General features: G+C 45.0%; 1 protein-coding gene across 1 annotated transcript in view; it reads right to left on the minus strand.

The window, feature by feature from the left end:
• LOC126237460 (dehydrogenase/reductase SDR family member 11-like) overlaps nucleotides 1-23,860 on the minus strand; it is a 74,006-nt gene that overhangs the window by 24,914 nt on the left and 25,232 nt on the right. The window contains exon 4 of the mRNA XM_049947598.1: nucleotides 3,914-4,043. Coding sequence (XP_049803555.1) covers nucleotides 3,914-4,043 — 130 coding nt within the window. The remainder of the gene's footprint in view (nucleotides 1-3,913; nucleotides 4,044-23,860) is intronic.

Genomic DNA, 23,860 nt, shown 5'->3' on the forward strand with positions numbered 1-23,860 from the left:
GGTTCGATCCCCGCCACTGCCTAAATTTTGATAAATAATGAGCATTGGCGGCCGAAGACTTCCGGCATAAGAAGTCAGCCTCATTCTGCCAACAGCCTTGTCAAAGAGGGCGGAGGAGCGGATAAGAGGTTCAGGGCACTCTCTTGTCCTAGGGGTGGGAAATTGCCCCTAAAGGCGGAAGAATCAGCAATGATCAACGACATGAGGATGCAGAAGGCAATGGAAACCACTGCATTAAAGACACGTAACGTGTATCTACAGGACATGTGGCCTGTAATTGAAGAAGTGTCATGATGATCTCTCCATTGGCAAAAGATTCCGGAATAGTCCCCCATTAGGATCTCCGGGAGGGGACTGCCAAGGGGGAGGTTACCATGAGAAAAAGATTGAATAATCAACGAAAGGATAACGTTCTACGAGTCGGGGCGTGGAATGTCAGAAGCTTGAACGTGGTAGGGGAACTAGAAAATCTGAAAAGGGAAATGCAAAGGCTCAATCTAGACATAGTAGGGGTCAGTGAAGTGAAGTGGAAGGAAGACAAGGATTTCTGGTCAGATGAGTATCGGGTAATATCAACAGCAGCAGAAAATTGTATAACAGGTGTAGGATTCGTTATGAATAGGAAGGTAGGGCAGAAGGTGTGTTACTGTGAACAGTTCAGTGACCGGGTTGTTCTAATCAGAATCGACAGCAGACCAACACCGACAACGATAGTTCAGGTATACATGCCCACGCCGCTAGCTGAAGATGAACAGATAGAGAAAGAGTATGAAGATATTGAAAGGGTAATACAGTATGTAAAGGGGGACGAAAATCTAATAGTCATGGGCGACTGGAATGCAGTTGTAGGGGAAGGAGTAGAAGAAAAGGTTACAGGAGAATATGGGCTTGGGACAAGGAATGAAAGAGGAGAAAGACTAATTGAGTTCTGTAACAAGTTTCAGCTAGTAATAGCGAATACCCTGTTCAAGAATCACAAGAGGAGGAGGTATACTTGGAAAAGGCCGGGAGATACGGGAAGATTTCAATTAGATTACATCATGGTCAGACAGAGATTTCGAAATCAGATACTGGATTGTAAGGCGTACCCAGGAGCAGATATAGACTCAGATCACAATATAGTAGTGATGAAGAGTAGGCTGAAGTTCAAGACTTTAGTCAGGAAGAATCAATACGCAAAGAAGTGGGATACGGAAGTACTAAGGAATGACGAGATATGTTTGAAGTTCTCCAACGCTATAGATACAGCAATAAGGAATAGCGCAGTAGGCAGTACAGTTGAAGAGGAATGGACATCTCCAAAAAGGGCCATCACAGAAGTTGGGAAGGAAAACATAGGTACAAAGAAGGTAGCTGCGAAGAAACCATGGGTAACAGAAGAAATACTTCAGTTGATTGATGAAAGGAGGAAGTACAAACATGTTCCGGGAAAATCAGGAATACAGAAATACAAGTCGCTGAGGAATGAAATAAACAGGAAGTGCAGGGAAGCTAAGACGAAATGGCTGCAGGAAAAATGTGAAGACATCGAAAAAGATATGATTGTCGGAAGGACAGACTCAGCATACAGGAAAGTCAAAACAACCTTTGGTGACATCCAAAAAAGCAACGGTGGTAACATTAAGAGTGCAACGGAAATTCCACTGTTAAATGCAGAGGAGAGAGCAGATAGGTGGAAAGAATACATTGAAAGCCTCTATGAGGGTGAAGATTTGTCTGATATGATAGAAGAAGAAACAGGAGTCAATTTAGAAGAGATAGGGGACCCAGTATTAGAATCGGAATTTAAAAGAGCTTTGGAGGACTCTCAGTCAAATAAGGCAGAAGGGATAGATAACATTCCATCAGAATTTCTAAAATCATTGGGGGAAGTGGCAACAAAACGACTATTCACGTTGGTGTGTAGAATATATGAGTCTGGCGATATACCATCTGACTTTCGGAAAAGCATCATCCATACAATTGCGAAGACGGCAAGAGCTGACAAGTGCGAGAATTATCGCACAATCAGCTTAACAGCTCATGCATCGAAGCTGCTTACAAGAATAATATACAGAAGAATGGAAAAAAAATTGTGAATGCGCTAGGTGAAGATCAGTTTGGCTTTAGGAAAAGCAAAGGGACGAGAGAGGCAATTCTGACGTTACGGCTAATAATGGAAGCAAGGCTAAAGAAAAATCAAGACACTTTCATAGGATTTGTCGACCTGGAAAAAGCGTTCGACAATATAAAATGGTGCAAACTGTTCGAGATTCTGAAAAAAGTAGGGGTAAGCTATGGGGAGAGACGGGTTATATACAATATGTACAACAACCAAGAGGGAATAATAAGAGTGGACGATCAAGAACGAAGTGCTCGTATTAAGAAGGGTGTAAGACAAGGCTGTAGCCTTTCGCCCCTACTCTTCAATCTGTACATCGAGGAAGCAGTAATGGAAATAAAAGAAAGGTTCAGGAGTGGAATTAAAATACAAGGTGAAAGGATATCAATGATACGATTCGCTGATGACATTGCTATCCTGAGTGAAAGTGAAGAAGAATTAAATGATCTGCTGAACGGAATGAACAGTCTAATGAGTACACAGTATGGTTTGAGAGTAAATCGGAGAAAGACGAAGGTAATGAGAAGTAGTAGAAATGAGAACAGCGAGAAACTTAACATCAGGATTGATGGTCACGAAGTCAATGAAGTTAAGGAATTCTGCTACCTAGGCAGTAAAATAACCAATGACGGACGGAGCAAGGAGGACATCAAAAGCAGACTCGCTATGGCAAAAAAGGCATTTCTGGGCAAGAGAAGTCTACTAATATCAAATACCGGCCTTAATTTGAGGAAGAAATTTCTGAGGATGTACGTCTGGAGTACAGCATAGTATGGTAGTGAAACATGGACTGTGGGAAAACCGGAACAGAAGAGAATCGAAGCATTTGAGATGTGGTGCTATAGACGAATGTTGAAAATTAGGTGGACTGATAAGGTAAGGAATGAGGAGGTTCTACGCAGAATCGGAGAGGAAAGGAATATGTGGAAAACACTGATAAGGAGAAGGGACAGGATGATAGGACATCTGCTAAGACACGAGGGAATGACTTCCATGGTACTAGAGGGAGCTGTAGAGGGCAAAAACTGTAGAGGAAGACAGAGATTGGAATACGTCAAGCAAATAATTGAGGACTTAGGTTGCAAGTGCTACTCTGGGATGAAGAGGTTAGCACAGGAAAGAAATTCGTGGCGGGCCGCATCAAACCAGTCAGTAGACTGATGACCAAAAAAAAATCAGGTCGGATTGAGGGAGGACATAGAAGCAATTCAGAGGCGGGCTGCTAGATTGGTTACTGGTAGGTTTGATCATCATGCGAGTGTTAGGGAAATGCTTCAGGAACTCGGGTGGGAGTCTCTAGAGGAAAGGCGGCGTTCTTTTCGTGAATCGCTACTGAGGAAATTTGGAGAACCAGCATTTGAGGCTGACTGCAGTACAATTTTACTGCCTCCAACTTACATTTCGCGGAAAGACCACAAAGATAGGAGAGATTAGGGCTCGTACAGAGGCATATAGGCTGTCATTTTTCCCTCGTTCTGTTTGGGAGTGGAACAGGGAGAGAAGATGCTAGTTGTGGTACGAGGTACCTTCCGCCACGCACCGTATGGTGGATTGCGGAGTATGTATGTAGATGTAGATGTAGATGTAAGGTAATGATGCGGGTTCTTTAATTTTTCCACTGCGTGTGTGAGAGCGACGAAGAACTTACTACTGTGTCATTGTAACCTTTCCGTCACACGCCTCGCAGGACTTCCATTAACGTTACACCATCTCAAAAATAAGGCATTGTTATTTTCTTCTCCATCTAACGACCACCTGGACGTTTCTTTCGTCTTCTACCTCATTAGACGACGTGAGCTGGCTGCTACGTACCCCAACTCGTATCTTGCTGCCCCTGGCGACCAGGTCCTTCCTCAGCCCTTCCAGGAGCACCCTGACTGCGTGCTTGCTGGCTCCGTACATGGCTCGGTCAGTGCCGAATGGCGGCAAGTGTCCCAAGTCACTGGAAAAACAAACTTTGTACATTAACAAGCACGTAAAAGTATGTAGGTCTGCAGGCTTTCGTTATCATTGAAGGTGAAATTTTCTGGACGATTAGGCCCATTATAGACTTTTTCCATTTATTCCATTACAGACTTTTTCTTTAGAACTCGACGCTTCGACTCCTCTGCTAGGACCTTCATCAAGACTCTTTTGTTGTCCCTGGTTGGATGAACATTGTCTAAAACAAATATCGCGCTCATCATAATAATAATAGGTGAACATGAAAATTGAGGTATTGATTTTTAGTATTAATTATACAAGTAGGCCAATAAAACTTACATAATTCAAAGGGTACTTCGCCACAGATGTGAACAAAGCAAAAATCGTGATTACGTAGTTAGTAAGAGTGGTGAAAGAAATGGTGGTTTTGTATACACAACTATGATGATACCTTCTTTACCACGCTTTAAAATCTACAATACGTGAACATCAAAAAGTGGATTGCTACCAACTTGTGCCCATGCATACCGATCAAGTGCTATGGTAGAAATGACACACGAAAGCGACAATGTTTCGTGATATCGCAGTCTTGGGACCTTTATGTTCACATGGTTCATTTACAGTAACACACACATATCGGGCATCTATTCGTACCAGGCGACAACTACTAGGTCGAAGATGTCAACACTGAAAATCAAAATATTGTATTAACTATGCATGTAAATAATGTTATATATTTGAGTTGTTATTTCGCTTACTTTTTTTTTGAAAGAGGAACTTTGTGGTTATTTGCACGTTACCAGAAAATTTGAAGTAAGTTCCTAATTTTTAATTTCTTCATTTTGAATAACTACGCGATCCGACTTTTCTTATTGTATGGAAACTACACTCCTGGAAATTGAAATAAGAACACCGTGAATTCATTGTCCCAGGAAGGGGAAACTTTATTGACACATTCCTGGGGTCAGATACATCACATGATCACACTGACAGAACCACAGGCACATAGACACAGGCAACAGAGCATGCACAATGTCGGCACTAGTACAGTGTATATCCACCTTTCGCAGCAATGCAGGCTGCTATTCTCTCATGGAGACGATCGTAGAGATGCTGGATGTAGTCCTGTGGAACGGCTTGCCATGCCATTTCCACCTGGCGCCTCAGTTGGACCAGCGTTCGTGCCGGACGTGCAGACCGCATGAGACGACGCTTCATCCAGTCCCAAACATGCTCAATGGGGGACAGATCCGGAGATCTTGCTGGCCAGGGTAGTTGACTTACACCTTCTAGAGCACGTTGGGTGGCACGCGATACATGCGGACGTGCATTGTCCTGTTGGAACAGCAAGTTCCCTTGCCGGTCTAGGAATGGTAGAACGATGGGTTCGATGACGGTTTGGATGTACCGTGCACTATTCAGTGTCCCCTCGACGATCACCAATGGTGTACGGCCAGTGTAGGAGATCGCTCCCCACACCACGATGCCGGGTGTTGGCCCTGTGTGCCTCGGTCGTATGCAGTCCTGATTGTGGCGCTCACCTGCACGGTGCCAAACACGCATACGACCATCATTGGCACCAAGGCAGAAGCGACTCTCATCGCTGAAGACGACACGTCTCCATTCGTCCCTCCATTCACGCCTGTCGCGACACCACTGGAGGCGGGCTGCACGATGTTGGGGCGTGAGCGGAAGACGGCCTAACGGTGTGTGGGACCGTAGCCCAGCTTCATGGAGACGGTTGCGAATGGTCCTCGCCGATACCCCAGGAGCAACAGTGTCCCTAATTTGCTGGGAAGTGGCGGTGCGGTCCCCTACGGCACTGCGTAGGATCCTACGGTCTTGGCGTGCATCCGTGCGTCGCTGCGGTCCGGTCCCAGGTCGACGGGCACGTGCACCTTCCGCCAACCACTGGCGACAACATCGATGTACTGTGGAGACCTCACGCCCCACGTGTTGAGCAATTCGGCGGTACGTCCACCCGGCCTCCCGCATGCCCACTATAGGCCCTCGCTCAAAGTCCGTCAGCTGCACATACGGTTCACGTCCACGCTGTCGCGGCATGCTACCAGTGTTAAAGACTGCGATGGAGCTCCGTATGCCACGGCAAACTGGCTGACACTGACGGTGGCGGTGCACAAATGCTGCGCAGCTAGCGCCATTCGACGGCCAACACCGCGGTTCCTGGTGTGTCCGCTGTGCCGTGCGTGTGATCATTGCTTGTACAGCCCTCTCGCAGTGTCCGGAGCAAGTATGGTGGGTCTGACACACCGGTGTCAATGTGTTCTTTTTTCCATTTCCAGGAGTGTATATTTATTTTAGGCTACACCCAGGAGGAGATAGCTAAAGGGTCAGACTGAAAGACAGAGCGAGACAATATTTACACAGATGAAGTATTAGGAACAGCGTTGACATTGATAATGAAGTCCGCAGCCCGCGGTCTAGGCCGGCCGGAGTGGCCGTGCGGTTCTAGGCGCTACAGTCTGGAACCGAGCGACCGCTACGGTCGCAGGTTCGAATCCTGCCTCGGGCATGGATGTGTGTGATGTCCTTAGGTTAGTTAGGTTTAAGTAGTTCTAAGTTCTAGGCGACTGATGACCTCAGAAGTTAAGTCGCATAATGCTCAGAGCCATTTGAGCCAGCCCGCGGTCTAGTGGCTAGCGTTTCTACCTCTGGATCACGAGGTCCCGGGTTCGATTCCCGGACGATTTGGGAATTTTCTCTGCCTGGAGACTGGGTGTCTGTGTTGTCCCCAATAGACTGCGTAAAAATTGGGACTCCGTACTGGCGCAGATGGCCGGACTGTTGAGCGCCTCACAAACCAAAGATTATCATCATTGATAATGAAAAGTCTGTTGTTGTTATGAAAGATACATTAAAATGTTCACTGAACATAATTACAAATAATTATACATGCGATCTGATAAATTTGCAGTGCAAGTTATCGTAGTCGAAAACAGTTCACATCTGAGGTTACTTTATGTGATGCAACAGCATTCACATTGTGTTGTCACAACGGAGAAACTAATTATTTTTCAATGCCGAGTATCAAAGACTCACTTGAAATGATGATCGAACAGTTAATGAGACACCAAAGAATTATTTCAACAATATACGTAGCTTCAATGCAGGAGCTTCCATTGTCAGTTCTCAGGATAAAATTTCAGACGCAATTCTACACTGTGTATATCACTTTAAGATTCACAGTATTTTCTTATGAGAGATCAGGTCCATTGACATCTATGTAGTGTTGTTTACCATGTTATGGGAAGTTATATTTTTATGACACTGACAGTGCTTGTTCTTCGCCCTTTCTTACTTTCTTCCAAATAGCGTTGAGGTAAGAACTAAAAATCTGCATGTGTTAGCGTGTAAGAGCTAAGAAACTGCATACGAATAAATTCCAGTTAGCTAAATAAAGAAATTGAACTTTCGTTACTTGATAAACACATTTAGTCGAATTTCGACCACAGGTTATACTAGTTTATAAAAATGTCTTATCCTGTAAATGTCTGAAGAAGTGGAGCTATTGGGTAAATCCTTCAGGTTATCACTGATGGGTCATCGTCATTCAATTGCTTGTAGTGAAGAGGAAGGGGAAAGAGTACGTTTTTATTATTATACCCATTTACATCATGAGGGTTGTGGTTGGGGAGCGGATTTTAATTGAAAGCCAAAGAATGTAATATTTATAGAAGGGAGGTCCAGGAAGCAGTTAAGACAACTAAGAATGAATATAATTTCATTAGGGATGACAGCTATAGGTTTACAGATAGTAGGCTTCCCGCCATCAAGGACCCAACTACCGAGCCACGGTGTGCAAGGAATGCAAACAACGGTAGGGAAGCCACTGTGGTAGTGGAGCAACAAAAACGTTTCGTTACAAAAAAATGGTTCAAATGGCTCTGAGCACTATGGGACTTAACATCTGTGGTCATCAGTCCCCTAGAACTTAGAACTACTTAAACCTAACTAACCTAAGAACATCACACACATCCATGCCCGAGGCAGGATTCGAACCTGCGACCGTAGCGGCCACGCGGTTCCAGACTGAAGCGCCTAGAACCGCACGGCCACAGCGGCCGGCGTCTCGTTACATTCCCACTGCCTTTCGCCACCACATCTATCCAATGATGTAATAAAGACACGTTTCTCTTAGTGGCCATTTTCGCAGCAGCTGTATATAAATTGTAGTTGTTTCAAAGAAAATGCCTTTTCTGCATGCTGCACATCGAAATTTTTATTTTTATTTATGCACCCAGACGCGTTTCGCCTTTTTTACGGGGCATCTTCAGTGGGTGTCCTTAAATATTACATGATTTATCCATTTTTACACATAGGTTATGATTTCACATCTAGGTTATAGATTTAAAAACAGTTCTTTAACGTTTTTTTATGAAATGGAAAGGTACTTACAGGTAACTTATAATTCATTGCATCTAAGAAAACTCCTTTTTCTCATTTGGCAACCAGGTGGACATCTTACAGTTGACTTTCAGTTCACTGTTTACGTTACACATCATTGCAACTGCCATCTTTTTAATACAGTTTCATTTGCTTTTCTAAGTGTTACCAGCATGCTCAGTTTTCTGCATAATACGGAACGCCGTGCTGGATCCCAACGGTCTCGTATCACTAGCACACGAGATGACAGGCATCTTATCCGCATGGCTGTAACGGATCGTGCAGCCACGTCTCGTCAACAGGTGGGGTCGTTTGCAAGACAACAACCATCTGCGCGAACAGTTCGACGACATTTGCACCAGGTTGGACTATCAGCTCGGAGACCATGGCTGCGGTTACCCTTGACGATGCATCACAGACAGGAGCGCGTGTGATGGTGTACTCAACGACCAACCTGGGTGCACGAATGGCGAAACGTCATTTTTTCGGATGATTCCAGGTTCTGTTTACAGCATCATGATGGTCACATCCGTGTTTGGTGACATCGCGGTGGACGCACATTGGAAACGAGTATCCGTCATCGCCATACTGGCGTATCACCCGGAGTGATGGTATGGGGTGCCATTGGTTACACGTCTCGGTCGCCTCTTGTTCGCATTGATGGCACTTTGAACAGTGGACGTTACATTTCAGATGTGTTACGACCTGTAGCTCTACCCTTCATTCGATCTCTGCTAAACCTTACATTTCAGCAGGATAATGCACGAACGCTCCACTTCTTCAGACATTTACAGGAGAAGACATTTTTATAAACTAGTATAACCTGTGGTCGAAATTCGACTAGATGTGTTTATCAAGTAACGAAAGTTCAATTTCTTTATTTAGCTAACTGGAATTTATTCGTATGCTGATTCTTAGTTCTTACGCGCTAACACATGCAGATTTTTAGTTCTTACCTCAACGCTATCTGGAAAGAGTAAAAAAGGGCGAAGAGCAAGCACTGTCAGTGTAATAAGAATATAACTTTCCATAACATGGTGAACAACACTACATAGATGTCAATGGACCTGATCTCTCACACGAATGTTTGTGTGTGTGTGTGTGTGTGTGTGTGTGTGTGTGTGTGTGTGTATTAGAGAGGGAGATATTAAAAAAAAAAGAAATCTTTCTCTCCCTCTCTAATATCATGTAATATTTCAGGACACCCACTGAAGATGCCTTGTAAAAAAGGCGAAACGCGTCTGGGTGCTTAAATAAAAATAAAAATAAAAATTTCGATGTGCAGCATGCAAAAAAGGCATTTTCTTTGAAACAACTGCAATTTATGTAATGAAGAATTTTACAAAGTGGGGGATAAGAAATAAAACTGTAAATTTTATCAATAACATTTTTCGTGGGGCGCTCAGTTAGTAACGCAACAAATTCTTTTGAGGGAGGACATCAAACAGATTAACCCCTTCAGAGTCCCAGAAGACTGTCGCCATGACTTTAACGGCTGAGAGTGCGACTTTAAATTTTTTTCGTCTGAGGAGAGGTGGTGAGGTGCCACTGTATGTATTACCGTTTCGTTTTCGATTCGAAGTGATGAACTTAAGGTTTCATCGCTTGTGACGATGTTCGACAAAATTTTGTCACAAGCAGGCTCGTAAGGCGCAAGCAATGCCGCACAGATGGTTTCCGCTGCTCTTTATAGTCTTTCGTTAGTCGGTGAGGAACCCAGCGGCCTCACACCTTTGAGGACCCCAACTGATGGACGAGTGCGTCAGCAGTACCAACAGAGGCATCCAGCTGAGCAGCGAGGTGTTTGATAGTGATCCGCCCATCACCTCGAATGAGAGTGTCCACATGCTCTGACACTGCTGGAGTCATAGCTGTGTGCGGCCGGCCGGCACGCGGGAGATAAGAGAGGTTGAGCCACCTTGTTGCGATGATGACAGACGCCTCGCCCAACGACTCACTGTGCTTTTGCTCACTGCCACGTCTTCCTAGGCATTATTTAAGCCCCTACGAATATCTGCGATGCTCTGGTTTTCCGCCAAAAGAAATACACAACTGACCATTAAAATTGCTACACCAAGAAGAGATGCAGATGATAAACGCGTATTCATTGGACAAATATATTATACTAGAACTGACATGTGATTACATTTTCACGCAATTTGGGTGCATAGATCCTGAGAAATCAGTACCCTGAGCAACCACCTCTGGCCATAATAACGGCCTCGATACGCCTGGGCATTGAGTCAAACAGAGCTTGGATGGCGTGTACAGGTACAGCTGCCTATGCAGCTTCGACACGATACCACAGTTCATCAAGAGTAGTGACTGGCGTATTATGACGAGCCAGTTGCTCGGCCACCATTGGCCAGACGTTTTCAGTTAGTGAGAGATCTAAAGAATGTGCTGGCCAGGGCAGTAGTCGAACATTTTCTGTATCCAGAAAGGCCCGTACAGGACCTGCAACATGCGGTCGTGCATTATCCTGCTGAAATTCAAGGTTTAGCAGAGATCGAATGAAGGGTAGAGCCACGGGTCGTAACACATCTGAAATGTAACGTCCACTGTTCAAAGTGCCGTCAATGCGAACAAGAGGTGACCGAGACGTGTAACCATTGGCACCCCATACCATCACGCCTGGTGATACGCCAGAATGCCGACGACGAATACACGCTTCCAATGTGCGTCCACCGCGATGTCACCAAACACGGATGTGACTATCATGATGCTGTAAACAGAACCTGGATTCATCTGAAAAAATGACGTTTCGCCATTCGTGCACCCAGGTTCGTCGTTGAGTACACCATCACACGCGCTCCCGTCTGTGATGCAGCGTCAAGGGTAACCGCAGCCATGGTCTCCGAGCTGATAGTCCAAGCTGCTGTAAACGTCGTCGAACTGTTCGTGCAGATGGTTGTTGTCTTGCAAACGTCCCCATCTGTTGACTCAGGAATCGATACGTCGCTGCACGATCCGTTACAGCCCTGTGGATAAGATGCCTGTCATATCGACTGCTAGTGATACGAGGCCGTTGGGATCCAGCACGGCGTTCCGTATTACCCTCCTGAACCCACCGATTCCATATTCTGCTAACAGTCATTGGATCTCGACCAACGCGAGCAACAATGTCGCGATACGATAAACCGCAATCGCGACAGGCTACAAGCCGACCTTTATCAAAGTCGGAAACGTGATGGTACGCATTTCTCCTCCTTACACGAGGCATCACAACAACGTTTCACCAGGCAACGCCGGTCAACTGCTGTTTGTGTATGAGAAATCGGTTGGAAACTTTCCTCATGTCAGCACGTTGTAGGTGTCGCCACCGGCGCCAACCTTGTGTGAGTGCTCTGAAACGGTTATCATTTGCATATCACAGCATCTTCTTCCTGTCGGTTAAATTTCGCGTCTGTAGCACGTCATCTTTGTGGTGTAAAAATTTTAATAGCCAGTAGTATACAATGACATGCTCTCTGCTTGGAACGTAGCTCTGTCACAGACATCATTTTGAAGGCTACGCATAGCGCCGCCACCTATCGGAACTCAGTGAAACAATAGGAACTGAAGCAGGAATATTCCGCGATGTCCCACAGCAAATTCCGTATTTTTTCAACTGGAATTGGCTGAGCAAAAAATGTATAATTTATTGAACGCCCCTCGTAATTATGTAAGCTTCAGCAAGGGACTTGGAAGATGAATTAAAAAGAAGGGATTGTATATTAAAAAGCGGCTATAAAATGTACATCAACAAATGTAAAACAGGGGTTACGGAATGTATTCAAACCAGGCGGTGCTGAGGCAATCAGATTTGAAAATTAGGCACTGAAAGTAATAGATAAGTTCTGTTGTATGTGGAACAAAGCAACTGATAACGCAACTAAACAGGATGTATAACACAAAATCGCCTTCACAAGAAAACTTTTGTCAAGAGGAGAAATAATTTAATGTTTAGGAAGAATTTAAGTTTTAAGAAATCATCGCTAAAAAGTATTTACAGGGTGTTTCAAAAATGACCGGTATATTTGAAACGGCAATAAAAACTAAACGAGCAGCGATAGAAATACACCGTTTGTTGCAATATGCTTGGGACAACAGTACTTTTTCAGGCAGACAAACTTTCGAAATTAGAGTAGTTACAATTTTCAACAACAGATGGCGCTGCGGTCTGGGAAACTCTATAGTACGATATTTTCCACATATCCACCATGCGTAGCAATAATATGGCGTAGTCTCTGAATGAAATTACCCGAAACCTTTGACAACGTGTCTGGCGGAATGGCTTCACATGCAGATGAGATGTACTGCTTCAGCTGTTCAATTGTTTCTGGATTCTGGCGGTACACCTGGTCTTTCAAGTGTCCCCACAGTAAGAAGTCACAGGGGTTCATGCCTGACGAATAGGGAGGCCAATCCACGCCGCCTCCTGTATGTATCGGATAGCCCAAAGCAATCACACGATCATCGAAATATTAATTCAGGAAATTAAAGACGTCGGCCGTGCGATGTGGCCGGGCACCATCTTGCATAAACCACGAGGTGTTCGCAGTGTCGTCTAAGGCAGTTTGTACCGCCACAAATTAACGAAGAATGTCCAGATAGCGTGATGCAGTAATCGTTTCGGATCTGAAAAATCGGCCAATGATTCCTTTGGAAGAAATGGCGGCCCAGACCAGTACTTTTTGAGGATGCAGGGACGATGGGACTGCAACATGGGGCTTTTCGGTTCCCCATATGCGCAAGTTCTGTTTATTGACGAAGCCGTCCAGGTAAAAATAAGCTTCGTCAGTAAACCAAATGCTGCCCACACGCATATCGCCGTCATCAATCCTGTGCACTATATCGTTAGCGAATGTCTCTCGTGCAGCAATGGTAGCGGCGCTGAGGGGTTGCCGCGTTTGAATTTTGTATGGATAGAGGTGTAAACTCTGGCGCTTGAGACGATACGTGGACGTTGGCGTCATTTGGACCGCAGCTGCAACACGGCGATCGGAAACCCGAGGCCGCTGTTGGATCACCTGCTGCACTAGCTGCGCGTTGCCCTCTGTGGTTGCCGTACGCGGTCGCCCTACCTTTCCAGCACGTTCATCCGTCACGTTCCCAGTCCGTTGAAATTTTTCAAACAGATCCTTTATTGTATCGCTTTTTGGTCCTTTGGTTACATTAAACCTCCGTTGAAAACTTCGTCTTGTTGCAACAACACTGTGTTCTAGGCGGTGGAATTCCAACACCAGAAAAATCCTCTGTTCTAAGGAATAAACCATGTTGTCTACAGCACACTTGCAATTTTTGAACAGCACACGCTTACAGCAGAAAGACGTCGTACAGAATGGCGCACCCACAGACTGCGTTGTTTTCTATATCTTTCACATCACGTGCAGCGCCATCTGTTGTTGAAAATTGTAACTACTGTAATTTCGAAAGTTTGTCCGCCTGAAAATGTACTGTTGTCCCAAGCATATTGCAACAAACGGTGTATTTCTATCGCTGCTCGTTTAGTTTTTATTGCCGTTTCAAATATACCGGTCATTTTTGAAACACCCTGTATATAGAGTGTACCCTATACCAAATGTAACATGGATAATAAGCAGTACAGATGAAAAAGGGAATAATAGAAGCTGAAGACCAGATTCGTAGATCGAATAATTAACGGAGGGTTACTGCATCAAATTAGAGATGAAAGACCTTTATGGCACAACTTGTCTGGAAAAAAGGGTTAGGTTGAGCCGTTAAGGAAGAATTAAATTCGTAAAGTGGAAGAAGACATAGCGGCAAAATTTGACACAGGTCAAGACTACAGTGAGCAGATTGAAGTGAATGTACAGGGGTTGGACAAAAGTATGGAAACACCGTGAGAAATGCATACTGCAACTTAAACGGAGATGCTAGCCCAGACTGTAGGTTGAACTGTTGTTTCTGACCACGAACTGAATCTGTGCTCTGTCCTCAATACGTTGCACGTGTCAGTCGTGGCCACAACACTATCTTTAGTAGTTGTGAGTGCATCACGTCGGAGCTAAGTGAATTCTAACGGGCGCAAATTATTGGTGATCGTGTTCCGAGTGAGTCTGCAACCAAGGTAGCACAAGTGTTTGGTGTTTCAAGAGGCACCGTATCGAAGATTTACTCCGCTTCAATCTGTATATTGAGCAAGCAGTAAAGGAAACAAAAGAAAAATTCGGAGTAGGTATTAAAATCCATGGAGAAGAAATAAAAAGTTTGAGGTTCGCCGATGACATTGTAATTCTGTCAGAGACAGCGAAGGACTTGGAAGAGCAGTTGAACGGAATGGATGGTGTCTTGAAGGGAGGATATAAGATGAACATCAACAAAAGCAAAACGAGGATAATGGAATATAGTCGAATTAAGTCGGGTGATGCTGAGGGAATTAGATTAGGAAATGAGACACTTAAAGTAGTAAAGGAGTTTTGCTATGTGGGGAGCAAAATAACTGAATATGGTCGAAGTAGAGAGGATATAAAATGTAGACTGGCAATGGCAAGGAAAGCGTTTCTGAAGAAGAGAAATTTGTTAACATCGAGTATAGATTTAAGTGTCAGGAAGCCATTTCTGAAAGTATTTGTATGGAGTGTAGCCATGTATGGAAGTGAAACATGGACGATAAATAGTTTGGACAAGAAGAGAATAGAAGCTTTCGAAATGTGGTGCTACAGAAGAATGCTGAAGATTAGATGGGTAGATCACATAACTAATGAGGAAGTACTGAATAGGATTGGGGAGAAGAGAAGTTTGTGGCACAACGTGACCAGAAGACGGGATCGGTTGGTAGGACATGTTCTGAGGCATCAAGGGATCACCAATTTAGTGTTGGAGGGCAGCGTGGAGGGTAAAAATCGTAGAGGGAGACCAAGAGATGAATACACTAAGCAGATTCAGAAGGATGTAGGTTGCAGTAGGTACTGGGAGATGAAGAAGCTTGCACAGGATAGAGTAGCATGGAGAGCTGCATCAAACCAGTCTCAGGACTGAAGACCACAACAACCACAACATTGAGGGTGAAAAAACATCATCCGCTAAATTACAACGCGGAGGGCAGTGTGTGTTGAGCGATCGTGACACAAGGTCATTGAAGAGGATTGTGATGATAAATTAGATGACGACAACCGCCAAACTCGCAGCAGAACTGAATGTTGCACTCGCGAACCCTGAGCACAAAAACAACACGAAGGGAGATGCATAAATATGGAATTGCAGGACGAGGTGTAATTCCAAAACCACTCATCAGTGATGCAAAAGCCCGTAACAGGAAAACGTGGTGCCGAATCGTAAAACGTGAAGTATGTGTAAGGTTCTCATATGTTTTCTGATATTGTAAATAATTTACCTCTACTGTACTGGGACAAAGATGAATCAGCGCAATGTAGGAGTAGTGAATAAGATCCTTGACTCTGTATTTGGTTTTATCTATGGTTAACTTGTCAGTCAGTCAATTGCGCAACGCTGGGACATTCTTACTTGGGGCACAGTAGCGAGCAGTTGAGTCCTTCAGAGAATGAGACCTGTTTTCTGTGTTCAAAAAAATGGTTCAAATGGCTCTGAGCACTATGGGACTTAACTTCTAAGGTCATCAGTCCCCTAGAACTTAGAACTACTTAAACCTAACTAACCTAAGGACATCACACACATCCATGCCCAAGGCAGGATTCGAACCTGCGACCGTAGCGGTCACGCGGTTCCAGACTGTAGCGCCTAGAACCGCACGGACATTCCGGCCGGCTGTTTTCTGTGTATTTTGGGTAAGCCACCTAGAATAATTTACTATGAAGATGAAAAGACTGATGTATAATACTTTCTTGTTCTTATATTGATGAAGATTCTGCAGGAATTTGAAAGGCATGTCTGTAATTATTGTAATGAGAGAATTTTGTAATTGTTAGACTCATCTAATGTAGTGCAGTATTTTTGTCAATAACCAGTGTTTGATTTCTCAAAAACCAATTTTCTTTGACGTGTACCCACCTTCAAAATTCATAGAAAGTTTTGAATTTTTAAACACTGTGAATTCCACCTTGCGTCACACGAAACAGCAGATTGTTACTGACAAAAAGAACTTGGAGTAGATTCTTTATCTTTAGCTGCTGCTTCTGCTGATTTGTACTTGCTTTCGAGAACGTCAGTACTCCAGGCACAAAAAACAACATACTGAACATGAAGTAAGTCACTTTTATTTCAGGGCAGATATCACCTTGCATTACTGAGCAAACAGTGTGGTGTCGTGCTAGCAACTGCATTAATTTTCAGTGAACAGTGTTGGTAATTTCAAACAGTTATTTCCTTCCGAGAAGAGAAGTAATTTACTTTTGTGAATATTTTTAGTCTAACATTGCACTTCATTTTAAGCATAATGTGCTTCGGTACTGAATTTTAGTTATATACACTGAAGCGTCAAAGAAAGTGGTACAGGCGTGCGTATTCAAATACAGAGATACCGCGCTGCGGTCGGCAACGCCTATGTAAGTGAACGACTGTCTGCCGTAGTTGTTAGATCGGTTACTGCTGCTACAATGGCAGGTTGTCAAGATTTCAGTGAGTTTGAACGTGGTGTTATAGTCGGCGCACGAGCGATGGGACACAGCATCTCTGAAGTAGCAGTGAAGTGAGGATTTTCCCGTACGACCATTTCACGAGTGTACCTCGAATATCAGGAATCCGGTAAAACATCAAATTTGTGACATCGCTGCGGCTGGAAAAAGATTCTGCAAGAACGGGACCAATGAAGTCTGAAGTGAATCGTTCAACGTGACAGAAGTGCAGCCCTTCCGCAAATTGCTGCAGATTTCAATGTTGGGCCATGAACAAGTGTCACCGTGCGAACCATTCAACGAAACATCATCCATCTGGGCTTTTGGTGCCGAAGGTTCAATCGTGTACCCTTGATGATTGCACGACACAAAGCTTTACGCCTCGCCTGGGCCCATCAACACCGACATTGAATTGCTGATGATTGGAAACATGTTGCCTGGTCGGACGAGTCTCGTGTCAAATTGTATCGCGCGGGTGGACGTGTACGGGTATGGAGACAACTTGATGAATACATGGAGCCTGCATGTTCAAGCCGATGGAGGCTCTGTGGGGCGTGTGCAGTGGGAGTGATATGGGACCCCTGATACGTCTAGGTACGACTTTGGCAGGTGACACGTACGTAAGCATCCTGTCTGATCACCTGCATGGATTCATGTCCATCGTGCATTTGACGGACTTGGGCAACTCCAGCAGGACAATGCGACACCGCAAAAGTCCAGAATTGCTACAGAGTGGCTCCAGGAACACTCTTTTGCGTTGAAACACTTCCGCTGACCACTAGACACCGCAGACTAGGCATTATTGTACATATCTGGGATGCATTGCAACGTGCTGTTGAGAAGAGATCTCCACCCACTCGAACACTTACGGATTTGTGGACAGCCCTGCCGGATTCACGGTATCAATTCCCTCCAGCACTACTTCATACGTTAGTCGAGTCCATGCCATGTCGTGTTACGGCACTTCTGTGTGCTTTCAGGGACCCTACACAAAATTAGGCAGGTGGCTCTAAAGTGTAGTTTTCACTGAGCACACGATTAGTTTCTTTTGGCATTTAATGAAATTCATTTACTTTATTTAAAATTTTGTATTTTTTGAAATTCATAATTTATTTCACGACACTATTCACATGCACAACACAGGGCCAATCAACAGCCAATTTTGCTCAGCAATTGAATACGTTATGTAAACTACAATTTACATGAGGAGAAAGTTTTAAAAATCAGTGTATTCCGTTCTGACACAGACAGCTAAAATGTTACAGAAAGCTTATACATGGAGCAATGGAAAAGTCATTTGGTCGGATGACCCTTATTTCCATTGTTTCCGACGTCTGGCCGAGTTTACATCCCAAGAGTGAAGCGTGGCGTGTGTTCGGTGATGATTTGGGCAGATTCCATGGGCCTCATGGTTGCTCAACAAGTTCGCATTACTGTCAAGGATTATGCGACCATTTCGGCTGCTCACGTCCACCCCTTTGTACAACGTTTGTCCGCCAACGGTGATGCTGTGTTCCAAGACGACAGGGCTCCTGTTCAAACAGCTCGCGCCGTCCAGGAATGGTTTAGACAGCACGAGGATGAATTGTCGCATCACCCACGGTCACCATAGTCACCAGATCTCAACATTATTAAGCCTTGTGTAAGTAGGCTGTTTAGGTTTTTATATTGGTAACGCCACGTAGCGCTCTGTATGAAAATCACTGGATGTGCTGTGTGCAGTAGTGATGAGGAGCTCGTGAATGAGTCGTTTAAATGAACGCTTCACTCCAGTGAAGTGTGAACTAACCACTCAATTTCAGTGAACTGGTACTTCAAACTCTCCACAGATAGTACACTCCACACTTTTTTTCTAGTTCGTTCACTCACTCTCTTCCCCTCTCCCTCACCCACTACATTGGCGCTACGTCACTCATTCTCCCTTCACTTCAATCCTCCCTGTACTGCCTGTCGACGAATCGCGCGGTGAAATACACTTAGAACAACAGTTGCACTTTGCTTTCACATAACCTAAATCGGCGAAGAAACCCCAAATTTCATTACTTTTACGCGATCGCGTGTTGCTAGCCATTGTATAAGCGTGAACAGACACAAAAACTGCTTTCGAATAAAATAAAGAGGGATTTTACCTGAAATCGTACCAATGACTACAGGTGACAGTTTACGTTTTGAATTTAGAGGGTTATTATTCTCAATAAAAATAAAATCTCCAGGAAAACTTGTGAATAATTACTTAACGTAGGTATATAGACTTTGTGACAGTGGTAAACATACTCATTCTATTTTGGATTAAATTTTAAAAGGAACATAAACTTGGACTGCATTTCGTTGGTAGCCCTAGTTTTCAGTCCATAAATACAACAAATCAGGTTTCACTTGGCAGATGAAGACTCTTTTTGGCGCTTCATGAGAAAATGTCGAGTAAGATTAAACGTAATACCTTCTTTATATGTGACAGGCTTCTCTGTTTATCTTTCCTTTGTCCCCTTCGACCATCCTGTATTTAAGTTAACTCAGACGCTGTAAGACGCAAAACGTTGCGTGCACGTTACTGCATAGTTCGGCCATCTGTTGGTAAAAATATGAAGTATTACGAAGCTTTATTGTACGAGCGAGGCGAAGCGAGCGTAGCCGCGGCTGAACGGCGAACTGGGCAACTTCGCCAGGCTTCCGTACTTCATGAATGAACTACTTCATTTGAACGCTTCACGGCAAAGAGTGAAATGAATGAAGTACTTCACGGGAATGAACGAGTTCGAGCCATCTCTAGTGTGCAGTCTGTGGCTGGTTAGCATTGTTGTAATATTCGCTATTGTAGTGTTGGGCAGTTGGCTGTTAACAGCGAGTAGCGTTGCGCAGTTGCAGGTGAGCCGCCAGCAGTGGTGGATGTGGGGAGAGAGATGGCGGAGTTTTGAGAGCGGATGATCTGGACGTGTGTCCATCAGAGTCAGTAAATTTGTAAGACTGGATGTCATGAACTGCTATATATATTCTGACTTTTGAACACTATTAAGGTAAATACATTGTTTGCTCTTTATCAAAATCTTTCATTTGCTAAGTATGCCTATCAGTAGTTAGTCCCTTCAGTAGTTAGAATCTTTTATTTAGCTTGCAGTAGTGGCGCTCGCTGTATTGCGGTAGTTCGAGTAACGAAGATTTTTGTGAGGTAAGTGATTGGTGAAAGGTATAGATTATTGTTAGTCAGGGCCATTCTTTTGTAGGGATTTTTGAAAGTCAGATTGCGTTGCGCTAAAACTATTTTGTGTCAGTTTAGTGTTGATCAGGATAGGTAAAGAGCGAAACGTCTGAGTACGTTCAGTTCTGCTCAGCTCTTTGAAAATCAAATAATGTAAGAGGTTTATCAGCATAGAAATTCATTAAATTTTCAAAGAGGACGTTTCACTTGGTAATCTACTTTGGAGAGAAGGGTTGGTGATAGCTGTCCACCTCCATGACCTTTAACTCAACTTGCTAGTATTCCTTGAGAATCATACAGGACCTGTATTTATCCATTACCAGACGACTGGAAGCTGTTTTAAATGAATGAATTATCGGTATTCTTATATTTTTGTGCAAGCCGTGTGGGGTGCAATAGTTACGCAGAGATGAAGAGATCTGCAGAGAATAGACCAACATGGAAAGTTACTTCCAACAGGTTTTAGGACTGCAGAGCACGAAAACAATAGTATCTTCTACAGGACGATTCTTATAAACGTTTAGAAAACCACAAAGCGACGTAGATGACGCTGAGACAAGAAATTTAATAAGAAACACGTGGGGCCGCAAATGTCAGGTAATACCTCAAAAGTGTATGGCAATTATTGAACACGTGACGTCACAAGATAACGTACCTCGGCGCACGTAGATTGGACATCCAAAATACGAAAGGTATTTTCTAGTACGGACGTGACAGGATGACTGACCAACTAAATACTTGCATTTAGGCAAATAAAGCACATTTCACACACATTTTGTAATTTTCATCTGTTGCAAACGCAGAAGTTAAGAAATTATTGTCCTCGCAGTAATCAAGCACAAGCTGTTCTTATTTCGTGTTTCTTTGCTTTTTCCTCCTTTGTTTTCACAGGAATGATTTAGTAAAGAAATCCTAGGTCATTTACTGGTAGCGACGCAGTTCGGAAGCTTACACTGAGACGAAAAAAGTCATGGGGCACCTAATATGGAGCATGGCGTAGTGCAGCATCTCGACGTGGCATGGACTCAACAAGTCGTTGAAAGTCCTCATCAGAAATACTGAGCTGTGCTGCTTGTATAGCCGTCCATAACTGCGAAAGTGTTGCCGGTGCAGGATTTTGTGCACGAACTATCCTCTCGATTATGTCCCATAAATGTCTGACTGAATTCATGCCAGGCGATCAGGGAGGCCCAATCATTCGCTCAGGCAGTCCACAATGTTCTTCAGACCAATCGTGAATAATTGTGCCCCAGTGGCATGGAGCATTGTCATTCATAAAAGTTCCATGCTTGTCCGGCTGCAAATGGTCTCCAAGTAACCAAACATAACAATTTCCAGTCAATTATGGATTTAGTTGGACCGGAGAACCCAGTCCATTCCATGTGAACACAGCCCACACCACTGTGGAGGCAGCGCCAGCTTGCACAGTGCCTTTGCTGACAACTTGGTTCAAGTGGTCCAAACGGCTCTGAGGACTATGGCACTTAACATCTGAGGTCATCAGTCCCCTAGAACTTAGAACTACTTAAACCTAGCTAACCTAAGGTCATCAAAATGGTTCAAATGGCTCTGAGCACTATGGGACTCAACTGCTGAGGTCATTAGTCCCCTAGAACTTAGAACTAGTTAAACCTAACTAACCTAAGGACATCACAAACATCCATGCCCGAGGCAGGATTCGAACCTGCGACCGTAGCGGTCTTGCGGTTCCAGACTGCAGCGCCTTTAACCGCACGGCCACTTCGGCCGGCTAAGGTCATCACACACATTCATGCCAGGGGCAGGATTCGAACCTGCGACCGTAGCAGCCGCGTGGTTCCAGACTGACAACTTGCGTCCAAGGCTTCCTGGGCTGTACGCCACACTCGAACCCTAATATGAACTCTAACCAATTAAAATCGGGACTCATCTGAGCAAGCGACGGTTTTCCAGTCGTCCACGGTCCATCCGATATTGTCACGAGCCCAAGAGACGCGCTGCATGCGATGTCGCGCTGTTATCAAAGCCACTAGCGTCGGCCGTCTCCTGCCATAGCCCATAAAAGCCAAATTTCGCCTCACTGTTTTCACGGATACATGCATCGTACGTCCAGCATTGATTTCTGCGGTTATTTCACGCAGTGCTGCTTGTCTGTTAGAACTGACAACTGTACGCAAACGCCACTGCTCTCGGCCGGTAAGTTGAAGGGCGCCGGCCACTGCGTTGTCCGTGGTGCCAGGTAATGCCTGAAATGTGGTTCTCTGGGCGAGATGAGGTTAACTGTGTCAATGTGAGCTACTGATGTGGGATTTCCAAGAGAGGCAGCGGCCTACAATACACCTGTGTTATGTGCACATAGCAGTATAGACCAGGTGCATACTATACCTTCAGTTTTGTTTTCTTGCTATGATGCTCGATTGTCATCTTTCCTTTCACCCTCACAACTCCAGTGTGGGAGAGTGTGATTTTCTTAACTTCCACAGGATCTCTGGAACGAGTGGAGAACAGTTGCTTCATTGCACGTGATTCCTTAACCTACTAGGAGGGGGAGATACAGAACTGTTTTTCGTGCTGCTTTGCAGTCCTTTTTTAGCAGTTGTGGTCACCCTTTATCCAATTATTTCTTGTCTCTGCCTCCATTATTTCACCTCATTACCATGCCTATCACAGTAGCCTTTTTTCTATTCTTCTACCTCAAACAGGACTGGATATACACTCCTGGAAATGGAAAAAAGAACACATTGACACCGGTGTGTCACACCCACCATACTTGCTCCGGACACTGCGAGAGGGCTCTACAAGCAATGATCACACGCACGGCACAGCGGACACACCAGGAAGCGCGGTGTTGGCCGTCGAATGGCGCTAGCTGCGCAGCATTTGTGCACCGCCGCCGTCAGTATCAGCCAGTTTGCCGTGGCATACGGAGCTCCATCGCAGTCTTTAACACTGGTAGCATACCGCGACAGCGTGGACGGGAACCGTATGTGCAGTTGACGGACTTTGAGCGAGGGCGTATAGTGGGCATGCGGGAGGCCGGGTGGACGTACTGCCGAATTGCTCAACACGTGGGGCGTGAGGTCTCCACAGTACATCGATGTTGTCGCCAGTGGTCGGCGGAAGGTGCACGTGCCCGTCGACCTGGGACCGGACCGCAGCGACGCACGGATGCACGCCAAGACCGTAGGATCCTACGCAGTGCCGTAGGGGACCGCACCGCCACTTCCCAGCAAATTAGGGACACTGTTGCTCCTGGGGTATCGGCGAGGACCATTCGCAACCGTCTCCATGAAGCTGGGCTACGGTGCCGCACACCGTTAGGCCGTCTTCCGCTCACGCCCCAACATCGTGCAGCCCGCCTCCAGTGGTGTCGCGACAGGCGTGAATGGAGGGACGAATGGAGACGTGTCGTCTTCAGCGATGAGAGTCGCTTCTGCCTTGGTGCCAATGATGGTCGTATGCGTGTTTGGCGCCGTGCAGGTGAGCGCCACAATCAGGACTGCATACGACCGAGGCACACAGGGCCAACACCCGGCATCATGGTGTGGGGAGCGATCTCCTACACTGGCCGTACACCACTGGTGATCGTCGAGGGGACACTGAATAGTGCACGGTACATACAAACCGTCATCGAACCCATCGTTCTACCATTCCTAGACCGGCAAGGGAACTTGCTGTTCCAACAGGACAATGCACGTCCGCATGTATCCCGTGCCACCC

The sequence above is a fragment of the Schistocerca nitens genome, chromosome 2 (genome assembly GCF_023898315.1).
Source record: "Schistocerca nitens isolate TAMUIC-IGC-003100 chromosome 2, iqSchNite1.1, whole genome shotgun sequence".
In the NCBI taxonomy this organism is placed as follows: domain Eukaryota; kingdom Metazoa; phylum Arthropoda; class Insecta; order Orthoptera; family Acrididae; genus Schistocerca; species Schistocerca nitens.